General features: G+C 48.6%; 1 protein-coding gene across 2 annotated transcripts in view; it reads right to left on the reverse strand.

Annotated features, from left to right (window-relative positions):
• Positions 1-11,937, reverse strand: part of CFAP52 (cilia and flagella associated protein 52) — a 40,016-nt gene that overhangs the window by 4,452 nt on the left and 23,627 nt on the right. For both annotated transcript variants that reach the window (XM_024127898.2, XM_007104356.3), the window contains 3 exons: positions 9,104-9,252; positions 6,409-6,554; positions 3,254-3,405 (listed from right to left, as the gene is read on the reverse strand). In XM_024127898.2, the coding sequence (XP_023983666.1) occupies positions 3,254-3,405; positions 6,409-6,554; positions 9,104-9,252 (447 nt within the window). The remainder of the gene's footprint in view (positions 1-3,253; positions 3,406-6,408; positions 6,555-9,103; positions 9,253-11,937) is intronic.

Consider the following 11,937-nt stretch of genomic DNA (forward strand, 5'->3'; position numbering starts at 1 on the left):
CTCTAGGCGCACGGGCTTCAGTAGTTGTGGCTCCCGGGCTCTAGAGCGCAGGCTCAGAAGTTGTGGCGCACGGGCTTAGTTGCTCCGCGGCATGTGGGATCTTCCCGGACCAGGGCTCGAACCCGTGTCCCCTGCATCGGCAGGCGGATTCTCAAACGCTGCGCCACCAGGAAAGTCCCCCCTTATTTACTATTCAAACTGGATTTGGTAAAGCGTGGATATGGCTTGGTTGATTTATCCCCGGGAGACTTCCTATGAGTCTGGCCACTCCACGCAGCATCCTCCCCTTGCACCTACTGAGAGCAGTCAGAAGACGCTGGCGGGGCCCTTTTCTAAAGACGAAACACAGAACTCAACGGGAAGCCTCAAGTTCCAGCGAGAAGGAAATAGGAGAGGCTGAACTCAGTATGAACCTTCTGTCTTCCACATTCGGGACTTCATTCCTGAGGCCACCGTTCTGAAGTGAAGGTCCCTACAAGCTGAGTAGCAAAGTGTCGGGGAGGGCTTTTTAAAAATGGGTGTTCTTGGGCCTTACCGCTCCCTAGATTTGGATCAGTCGGGGGGGGATGAGGCCAGCAGATCTGCATTTTTTTTGTTTTTTTTTTTTTTTGCGGTACGCGGGCCTCTCACCACTGTGGTCTCTCCCGTTGCGGAGCACAGGCTCCGGACGCGCAGGCGCAGCGGCCATGACTCACGGGCCCAGCCGCTCCGCGGCACGTGGGATCCTCCCGGACCGGGGCGCGAACCCGCGTCCCCTGTATCGGCAGGCGGACTCCCGACCACTGCGCCACCTGGGAAGCCCAAGATCTGCATTTTTAATCAGCATCCCAGTTGATTCCGCTGCGCACAGTGGGTCGAGAGCCACTGCTTCAGATGCGATACCAAGGCATATGTAAATATCCCTTCTCCTTCCACAGACCAGGAGGCTGGGTAGCCATGTCACAGGCCAGGAAGTTTTCAAACATGGAAGCTGAGCTGAGCAATTTTAAAGATTTTTGGCACAAATGAACCAGATATTCCTGCTACACACAGGGAGGATTTAAGGATCTGAGCTGGTCACAAACCATCCACAGAAACAAGTTCCGACCTACCCTTCTAGTTATATATTTTCCCAGTGGGAAGTTCAAGTGTAGGCTAACATCTTCTGCAAGTGTGACCCTGGGACCAGCACCAGGGGCATCACTTGAGAGCTTGTTAGAAATGCAGAGACTTCAGGACTTCCCTGGTGGCGCAGTGGTTAAGAATCCGCCTGGATCTGAGCTGGTCCCAAACCATCCACAGAAACAAGTTCCGACCTACCCTTGTAGTTATATATTTTCCCAGTGGGAAGTTCAAGTGTAGGCTAACATCTGCAAGTGTGACCCTGGGACCAGCACCAGGGGCATCACTTGAGAGCTTGTTAGAAATGCAGAGACTTCAGGACTTCCCTGGTGGCGCAGTGGTTAAGAATCCGCCTGCCAATGATGGGGACACGGGTTCCAGCCCTGGTCTGGGAAGACCCCACGTGCCGCGGAGCAACTAAGCCCGTGCGCCACAACTCCTGAGCCTGTGCTCTAGAGCCTGCGAGCCACAACTAATGAAGCCCACACACCTAGAGCCCATGCTCCGCAACAACAGCAGCCACGACAAGGAGAAGCCCGGGCACCGCAACTATGAGAAGAAAGAAAGAAAGAGAGAAAGAAATGCAGGGACTTCCCTGGCGGTCCAGTGGTTGAGACACTGCGCTTCCCCCTCAGGGGCCACGGGTTTGATTCCTGGCTGGAGAACTAAGATCTTACACGCCGTGCAGTGCAACAGAAAATAAATAAATAAATATTTTTTAAAAAAAAAAGAAAAAGAAAGAAATGCAGAATCTCAGGCACCGCTCTAGACCTACTGAATCAAAATCTACATTTAAACAATATCCCCCGTGATATTGTTTGATATGATACGTGATTTGTATGCATAGAAAAATTAGAGACACACTGAGCCAGAAGACAGAGCCTTGCTTTGGGTTTTGTTTTTTTAATGTATTAAATAAAAAGTGTCCTGGGAATTCCCTGGCAGTCCAGTGGTTAGGACTCCACACGCTCACTGCCGAGGGCCTGGGTTCGATCCCTGGTCAGGGAACTAAGATCCTGCATGCCGCGCGGCGCAGCCAAAAAAATAAAAGATTAAAAAATAAAAAGTGTTCTGCCTTTGCCTTTTTTAAGTTTAACTTTCTAAAAATTTTATTGAAGCATAGTTGATTTACCATATTGTGCTCATTTCTGCTCTACAGCACAGTGACTCAGTTATACATATATATTCTTTATCATATTCTTTTCCATGATGGTTTATTATAGGAAAGCTCCCTGTGCTACACAGTAGGACCTTGTTGTTTATCCATTCTACATATACTAGTTTTCATTTGCTAACCCCAAACTCCCAATCCTTCCCTCCCCCACCCCCTTTGCCTTTGCCTTTAGTTCCATTGTTTTCTCCCCAATCTAGAACATTTCACATCCTTTTGCAATATCTCTGTATAGACATCTATCATCTATCTATCTATCTACCTATCTCTTTTCTCCCATCTCTGTACTTATTCAAGTTTCTCTAATGCAGTTACATACAGGAGTGAGGCATCTTAGTGGTAGAGGGGTGCTCGGCTGGGAGGGGGGTCGGAGGAATAGGGTATAATTCTAAATAAAAGACACAGAGCAAACATGATTATAGTCAAAAAAAAGCATCCTTGGAAATCCTGTGAATTACCCCAACAGTCAGGTTCACATGCTTTGGTCCAGTTAGCTTAGAGTCAGGCAGTCTACGGGGGTTACCATACGCTCACAGAATAAGAGGGCCCTGAGAACGTGGCAAGTTGACGGCACTGCCCCACTCCCACCCCCACGGCAAGCTCACCCTGGGCTCCGCTGGACTGCGAGGGGGGACCAGAGGAAATGCTTGCGTTATTTACATTATTGCCTTTCTCCCCCTTCTGGAAAATTCTTAGAGTTGCATTAGTGTGAGTTAAACCATGTCGCACCCTGTAGATCCGGGAAGCTACTCCCCTATCTGTCCAGAAACTTCTAACATCCAGCTCTTCCTGGAAACTGTACCCTTTCCACCAGTACCTGTGAACTCTGAACAGCCATGGAGGTGAATGGCTTCTGAGGACCTTCCCCTTCCTGTTGCCCAAAGTAAGATTTCTACCCTTTGTCTGAGTCTTCCCTTGAGTTCAATAGAATGCTCGAATTGAGTTCTGCGTCGCTTGGTCCTCCCCATTACCGGTACCCACACGAGGTCCCATATGATGCAGGTGCCGTCCGTGCTGGCCGTGACGCACTCCTTGTCGCTCTTCTTCACCCTGATGCAGGACACGGAGGACTTGTGCTCCTTCAACGCCTCCTCCAGCTTCTGGGTCTGGCGGCCTATCTGCCACACCCTCACCTGGAAGCCACAAAGCACAGGCTCTCGGTCCCAACTTGGGGATTTTTGAAGGGGGTTAAAAAATAATAAAAATAAAAAAAATAAGATTCCAAGCGCTTTCCCACCTCCTGGGCTGACTTGCTTTTCTAATTCCCTGTTCTCATGTCAGTTGAGGGAGGTAGGGAAGCCAAGTTGCAGGGCGGAAATATTCTTCCATGGAGCCAGGGAGATGCCTACCAGGGAGCCTACACCTGTTTTTACTTTAGGGCTGAGAAATATATCAGACATCCGCTGCTAAAACCAGTAATGCAGGGGCGGCTGCTGCTAAACCGAGTGAAGTAACATGTCTGCTCATTTCTGCTGAGCATTGCTCTCAAATTTCTGCCGCCATCAGGGAATCTCTTGGGTACCCAGAGCCATATGTATTATTTATGTATTCATGTATTTATTTATTTTTGCGGTACGCGGGCCTCTCACCGCTGTGGCCTCTCCCGTTGCGGAGCACAGGCTCCGGACGCGCAGGCTCAGCGGCCACGGCTCACGGGCCCAGCCGCTCCGCGGCACGTGGGATCCTCCCGGACCGGGGCACGAACCCGCGTCCCCTGCATCGGCAGGCGGACTCTCAACCACTGCACCACCAGGGAAGCCCCCAGAGCCATAGTTAAGCTTTCACATCAGCTGCTCAGTGTCAGTCATTTAGAATCAGTGGTTCTCAACTCCATGGAAGCCAACACCCACTTTCAGTAACAAATATTGTCTAATATCCCTTTGCTATCTTGAAATGAAATGCAGAGGTGATACAACTACCTACACGCAAAATTTCAAAACTGTCAGTATGATGCCCTAACTGTAATAAAAAGGGTAAGGAAAAAGGAAAGTTATTTGGTTATAACAGTAGGTCCTGTAATGGATAAACGCTCTGTCACAACTATACCAGAGAACATAATAATGTAGTCAGATGCTTCTTATAATGAATGTGTTGGACTTCTAAAACATAAGAAGAGCAGAAATTATTTTGTGTAAGTGATATAAGACAACAAAGGAGTCGTAGTCTAGTTGAACACTAAACTGAAAACTAGTGTTAGGAGCAGTAATAACAGACTAACTTATTTGCACCTGACAAGAGGAAAATAACCTTAAATGAAGTAAGAAAAACATTCAAAGACACTTTCTTCGTCAAGAAGATGGGGAAGCACGAGGTTATCCCAAATGAGCCGGGCCATCTTCCTTGCTGTGGTGTTCAAATAACTCAGTATGTCTTGACATGGGACAGGGTGATGACTGTTGCCAGAGAAAACAAATCCACAATCTTGAATGTATGGAGGCAGGCAGTGGCTCCCTAGCCAGGGCGAGATGCAGATGTTCTAGCCACTGTGGTGTGGGCGCCAGCCAAACAGCGCAGGACTGGAGCCTTGGATGCGCCGGCCATTAGCTGTGGGATGGCAGGGAGGTTGGGGTATGAAGTGGTGGGTTTAGGGTCTTCGCAACTCAGGTAACGGCCATTTACCAATGAAAATGGAAATAAAATGCTTAAGAGTGCCTTAGCAGCCCCAGTATTCAGACCAGTGCACGCCTGCGGACCAGCAGCCCTGGTCTCTAGCACTTACAAAGACCTTGAAGACTATGTCTCTTGGAAGAAAAGGTCTGGAGTAGCTGTGGGGAATGGGAGCGGGCATTGTGAAAAGACTGCTGATCGGGGCTGGGGGCGACGCATCTGCTGTAACCCTCCTCAGCAAGGCCGGTGCCCCCAAAGGCTGAGGGAGCAAGGAAGGACGCCGTGGGCGTGAGCGACAGCGTGGCTGAAGGGGTGAGGGAAGGGAACAGAGCCGCGAGGGTGGTAATGGGCAGAGAGCAGGGGGATGGCCTAGGACTCGGTGTGTCTGTGGAGCACCTGCAGGGTTTAGTCCACATGGAGATGTGCTCTGAACGTGAAATGCACACCAGATTCTGAAGACTTCGTACAAAATAGAGTGTAAAAAAACATCTCACTAATTGGAGTATTGCTCCCTTCACTTTATACTTTACTTTTACAGGAAACTGAAGCACAGTGAGGTTAAAGCACACACCCTAGGTCACACAGCTGGGAAGTGGCAGAAGTGAAATCTGAGCCCAGGCGGTGTGGCCCCAGAACCCAAACATTCAGCCACTCACAGGTTTGATCCAAACTCTGCCAAAGGCTATGTGAAGATGCTGTATCTTTCTTCTCCCTGGGTTATTCCTATGATAGCATGGGGAAAGAAAAGGAAAAGGGAAAAGTCCTACGTTGAGAGACGGAAGGCTTTGGGATAGGAAGAAAGCTGCAGAGTAGGGGAGGGGCGACACTGAGATGAATTTGTGAAAGATGTTTTAGGCTCCTGGAAATGATGGAACGAAAAGGTCGAGTGTAATAATTTTGAAATGATGGTCGAAGCATCTGGGTAGATTAAAGAATCAATTCTAAAAATAGCATCTCCTTTAAAAGATAAGATAGGGCTTCCCTGGTGGCGCAGTGGTTGAGAGTCCGCCTGCCGATGCTAGGGGACACGGGTTCGTGCCCCGGTCCGGGAAGATCCCATATGCCGCGGAGCGGCTGGGCCCGTGAGCCATGGCCGCTGAGCCTGCGTGAGTCTGGAGCCTGGAGCCTGCGCTCCCTAACGGGAGAGGCCACAACAGTGAGAGGCCCGCGTACCGCAAAAAAAAGATAAATAAATAAATAAAAGATAAGATAAAGACAATTGATATAAACTGGTTTTTGAAGGAGGAAAAAAAAAGTATTCTAAAACTCTGGCAAAACATCAACTTGGATTCCTAGAATGATTTCATGTCTGTATCCTAAATGTCCTTCCTGGGAACGCAAATATCGATATGTGTATTTACATTATTAGAACTTTAATTTATGATGTATTTCAGAGTTTCATCTAAAGTCTTAATTTGGTCCTGCCTGATTCCTAGTACAGGTGAAAAAATCAAATTAGTGGCCTGCTATGAGGCAGTTGCTCTAAACCAAGGGCTATTTTGAAAAGATTCTGCCTTCGAGAATAATACCTCCCCTTCCCCACCGCCGCTGATGACCCTTTTACAGTCACTGGTGGTGGCGATGGCCGTCACTCCAATCCTGTGGGCGTTGTTAATGACGTACATCAGCCGGCCTGTCTCTGGGGTGAAGGCTCGGATGTTACCGTCGTCCCACGCTGGCACGAAAGGGAAGCAAAGGCAGGCAGGATGAGTACACTCGTGCTCTCTGCAGACTGCGGCCCTCTTAAATCGTAAGTGAGAGACAGGACTGGGGGCAGTGGTGGCGATGGAGGGAAGAGGCCGATCTCCCACCAGCTGCCAGGAATCGTAGCCCCCTTTTCCCCGATTCCCCAAACGGGCCACACCTCCTGAGGGAAATGAGCGACTTGCCTTAGTTGAACCTACCTCCAGGCGAGCCCCATCCCAGGAGAGAGAAGCGGGAGGCCAGCTCCCACCTCTCCCATGAGCCGCAAAACTTGCACATTCAAGCAGCTGGTTGATCATGCCTCTGGGATGTAGAACTTAACCCCTGCAGATAAATGTTGGCTTCCCACCCCTCGCCCCCACTTTAAACCCCACTTTAAGCCCCACTCCCATCATCTTCCCCATCTCAATAAAAGTCGCCACCATCCATCCAGCTGTTCAAGCCAAGAACTTCAGAGCCATCCTTGATTCCTCTCTATTCCATCCACCCAACCCAACCCAACCTCCGACCCATCACAAGTCCCATCAGCATTACAATTGGAAAACAGTAAATCTGGCCACGTCTCAACCCGTCCCCTGGGACCACCTTTGTCCAAGCCACCAGCATCTCTCTCCTGGGTTATGATAACAGCTTTCTCCCTAGCCTGAGACGCCTGCTCTCCTGCACTCAATTATTTATGCAGGGGCCAGGGTGAACTTCTTAAAGTCATGTCACCTCCTCGATCAAGAACTTTCAAAAAGCTTTTCCCACTGCACTTACAATGAAAACCAGCTCCTTAATTCTCTACAGTAACTAGGCTCTGCTCCCTACCTACCTGTTCAACTTCCTCTACTACCACTCTCCCTCAACCCTGACCCCAACCTTACCCTCTAAGCTTCAGACACACTGGTCCTCTTTCTATCCCTCAAACACACCAAGTAATTTCCCATCTCAGGGCCTTTGCACTTGCTGTTCCCTCTTCCTGTTACCCAGCTCTTCACCTGGCTGGCCCCTTCTCATCACCTTTAGCATCAGCTCTGGACCTCAGCAATTTTAAATAGGATGCTCAAGGTGGATCCCATTTCAGCCAAGACTCGAGGCAGTGAGGTGGTGAGGGAGTGAGACATGGGGTTCTCTGGGGAAAGAACGTTCCAGGCAGACTGAACAGCTATAGCAAAGGCCCTATGTGTAGCATAGGAAGAGCAAAGAAGCACGTATGGCTCGAGGGGCTGAGCAGTAAGAGAAAGAGTCAGAGGTAAGAAGGTGGGGCTGGGGGGAGAGAAGTCAGGGGGGACCTTGCAGGCAATTGCAGAGACTTTGTCTTTTATTTTTAAAAAGGCAAAGACCGTTGAGCCCTAGAAATGGCACGATCTGACTTACACTTTAAAGAGTCTTCTGGCATCTGTGTTGAGAGCAGATCGGGGGAGAAGGGTAATGGGCAAGAGTAGAAGCGGGGAGTCCTGGTAGGAAGCTACGAGAATAATCCAGGAGAGAGAAGGTGGTGGCTGAGACGAGGGTGGAGATGCTGAGATGGACGGGATCTTGGATGTACTCTGAAGGGGGAGCCATTGGGGGGAAACGGGGGTGGGGTATTAGAGGAAAAGAGCAGGTGATGGTGACTCCAAGATTCTTGACCCCAGGGTTTGTTCGTTCCAAGTGTAATGTAAGCCAAGAGCTTCTGGTGACCACTATGCGAAGACACGCCCCAGGGGAGAATCCAACATGAGGAGACAGAGCCAAGAAAAGAGGGGATGAGATGGGTTTTGTTTTATTTTATTTATTATTATTATTATTATTTTTTGGCTGTGTCACAGCAGGTGGGGTCTTAGTTCCCCAGCCAGGGATCAAACCCGTGCCCCCTGCAGTGGAAGCGCAGAGTCCTGACCACTGGACCGCCAGGGAAGTCTCCTGATATCACTGTTTAAATAGCTGCTCCTAAAGACCCACTTGACTTTTCATTCATGTGAACCAGAACCAGTGAATTCACTTTTGACCACTGGGGAAATCTGTATATGGATTGAACATAAACAATATTAAGAAATTAGGATTTTATAGGAAAATATTTTTAGAGATGCATACTGAAGGATTCAGAGGTAGAATATCATGGTGTCTATAATTTATGCTAAAATATTTTGGCATACCATAATCAACTGAATTAAAAATAAATTCCCTTGGAGCTATAACTTAGTTTAAGTAGTTTTTTAATCTCTTGAACAACAAAAAGGGTTCTCACTCAAGTGCTCTGGACTCTCTAAGGCCTCAAATCCACTTTGTAAATGAATCACTGAATTTCCTTGCTAGCGAGAAAGCAACATGCTCTATGCAGCAATGTGGGGGAAGAGAGATTGCTGCTTGGTAATTGCTGCTAGCTCAGAAGGAATCCCAGCCGGACGGGAATTCCAAAGAGAGGCTAGATGAGAAGCAAGTGGACAGTGGGAGGCTGTTCCAGGTCATCCCCATGTCGAGCCTGGTAGGATAAGAATGACGAGAACCAAAGCCCCAGCCGGAGCCCGAAGCCAAACCCTGGCACGCCGACCTTACCGGAAATGATGCTCTTGCCGTCCCTCATGAAATCGATGCTACGGCAGGTCATGTTGGGCACAGTGATCCGCAACAGCTCCCTGTTGGACGGCGTGTGCCACACCCGGATGTCCTTCTTGGCACAGGTGGCAAAGAGCTCAGCGGTGCCACTGCAAAGAAGCCACCAAGAGGATAAGGGATGCAGCCATACGAGATGCACAGTGTTTCTCAGGTACCGGTTTGACACTAAAATGGCCTTCACGAGGATGTAGGGAAGGATGCCTTTAGACACCTATTATCTCAAGCTTGATGGCCTTACAGATTTTTTGTGTAAAATGGCATGTGATCCCCTCAAACCAACTGTGGACAATCTTTCATAGTCTTGGGACTTCCCTGGCAGTCCAGCAGTTACGACTCTGCAATTCCATTGCAAGGGGCACGGGTTCAACCCCTGGTCCGGGAACTAAGATCCTGCAAACCACGCGGTGTGGCAAAAAAAAAAAACCAAAAAACTTTCATAGTCTTTTCTCTTACGAAGGGTTGGGACAAAGTTGCTCAAAAGGAAAATGCCAATTTAAAAGTCCTTCAGTGTCCTGTTGATCGCAAGTAACACATGAGAAGAAATACATCTGTGGAATATTTATATTAAAAGAGATTAAACACACCTTTGCCTGTAAAGGAGACAGTCTTGTTAAAATTTCAAAGAAGAAAGCAACAAGGGTTCTAGAATTCATGTTTGCAGACAACCCAAAATACTTCTTTGCTTAGTTATGAGAAAATATGAGATTGTGTATAAGGAAGAGAAACCCAAAGTAATTGGTCTGTTGGGTTTTTTTTTCCCCCAATGGACAACTCGTAAATATAATGAAAAATGTCCAAAAAATTACAGATTATTCCTATTTGAGAAAAAGGAGTCATACCAGGGTACAATAAAGACCATCTGCTTTATAAGTATGCATTTCTAGGGACTTCCCTGGTGGTTCAGTGGTTAAGACTCCCCGCTTCCACTGCAGGGGGCACGGTTCCATCCCTGGTTGGGGGAACTAAATTCCCACATGCCACAGGGCGTGTCCAGAAAAATAAAGTATGCATTTCTAGCTATAGTCCTTGTGGAGACTGGGCTTTTAGATTTAAATACCTCTCAAGAAATTCCTACCTATCAGCATAAGCACATCCATAAAAAGAGAGTCCCTCTCTCTTAGGTTAAGATCTACTCACTTTGGAATGAATGGAAAAATAAGTGGATCTTTTCCACATATTTAGCTTTGGGGCTCAGAGGTAAAATTATGATGCTGGACTACTACCTAGAAACAGCAAGTTCTGGGACTCTCCTGGTGGTCCAGAGGTTAAGACTCCACGCTCCCAACGCAGAGGGCCCGGCTGGGTTCGATCCTTGGTCAGGGAACTTGATCCTGCATGCATGCCACAACTAAGACCCGGCACAGCCAAATTAAATCAATAAATAAATATTTTTTTAAAAAACGAAACAGCAAGTGCTGGAACAGGAAAGCAGGAGCTCCTTGCTCCAGGCAGTTCTGGTTAACAGAGATCAAATCAAGCCAATGTTAGAGCGGTAATATTTATTGAAATAAGAAATGCTTTATGTCAGACACTGCCTTCAGTGAATGAGCTCCTCCTTGGGGGGACATGAGCTCTGTTTTTTTTTTTTTTTTTAATTCATTTATTTATTTTTGGCTGTGTTGGGTCTTCATTGCTGCTCGTGGGCTTTCTCTAGTTGTGGCGAGTGGGGGCTACTCTTCGTTGCGGTGCGCGGGCTTCTCACTGTGGTGGCTTCTCTTGTTGCGGAGCATGGGCTCTAGGCGTGTGGCCTCAGTAGTTGTGGCACGCAGGCTCTAGAGCGCAGGCTCGGTAGTTGTGGCACACGGGCTTAGTTGCTCTGCAGCATGTGGGATCTTCCCGGACCAGGGCTCGAACCCGTGTCCCTTGCATCGGCAGGCGGATTCTTAACCACTGCACCACCAGGGAAGTCCCAACATGAGCTCTTAAAGAAGTATATGGACTCCTATGAAAATCAAGTATCATGGAATGAATCCACCTAGAGAACTTTCCAAATTCTCCCTCCCCGAGAGGGACAGTCCACTTCCTCAGGAATTAAGCCTAGTCCAAAAACGTCCTGAGTTTAGGATCTTAGAGATTAAGTTCCAAATTGATTGGCTGAAGATGGTGTGCTCCTTCCCACCCAGCTAAAATCCCACTCCTGGGGAGTTCCCTGGCGGCCCAGTGGTTAGGACTCAGAGCTTTCACTGCCGCGGCCCGGGTTCAATCCCTGATCGGGGAACTAAGATCCCACAAGCTGCACGGCACAGTCAAAAAAAAAAAAAAAAAAAAAAATCCTACTCCTGGGCATATATCCAGAAACATACGCTTGCAAATGTTGGAGCAGTGAAGTGGTCACACAAACTTCCCACAGATAACACTTATAAAAGTCAGATAGGACTTCCCTGGTGACGCAGTGGTTGAGAGTCCGCCTGCCGATGCACGGGACACGGGTTCGTGCCCCGGTCCAGGAAGATCCCACATGCCGTGGAGCGGCTGGGCCCGTGAGCCATGGCCACTGAGCCTGCGCGTCCGGAGCCTGTGCTCCGCAACGGGAGAGGCCACAACAGGGAGAGGCCCGCGTACCGCAAAAAAAAAAAAAAAAAAAAAAGCCAGTTAAAATGAACAACAATAAGAACCAAAAATCCTGAAGACGGGTCTTTCCTGGTGGCGCAGTGGTTAAGAATCCGCCTGCCAAAGCAGGGGACGCGGGCCCGAGCCCTGGTCAGGGAAGATCCCGCATGAGGCGGAGCAACTAAGCCCGTGCGCCACAGCTACTGAGCCTGCGCTCTAGAGCC

This window comes from Physeter macrocephalus, chromosome 14 (assembly GCF_002837175.3).
Source record: "Physeter macrocephalus isolate SW-GA chromosome 14, ASM283717v5, whole genome shotgun sequence".
Taxonomy (NCBI): domain Eukaryota; kingdom Metazoa; phylum Chordata; class Mammalia; order Artiodactyla; family Physeteridae; genus Physeter; species Physeter macrocephalus.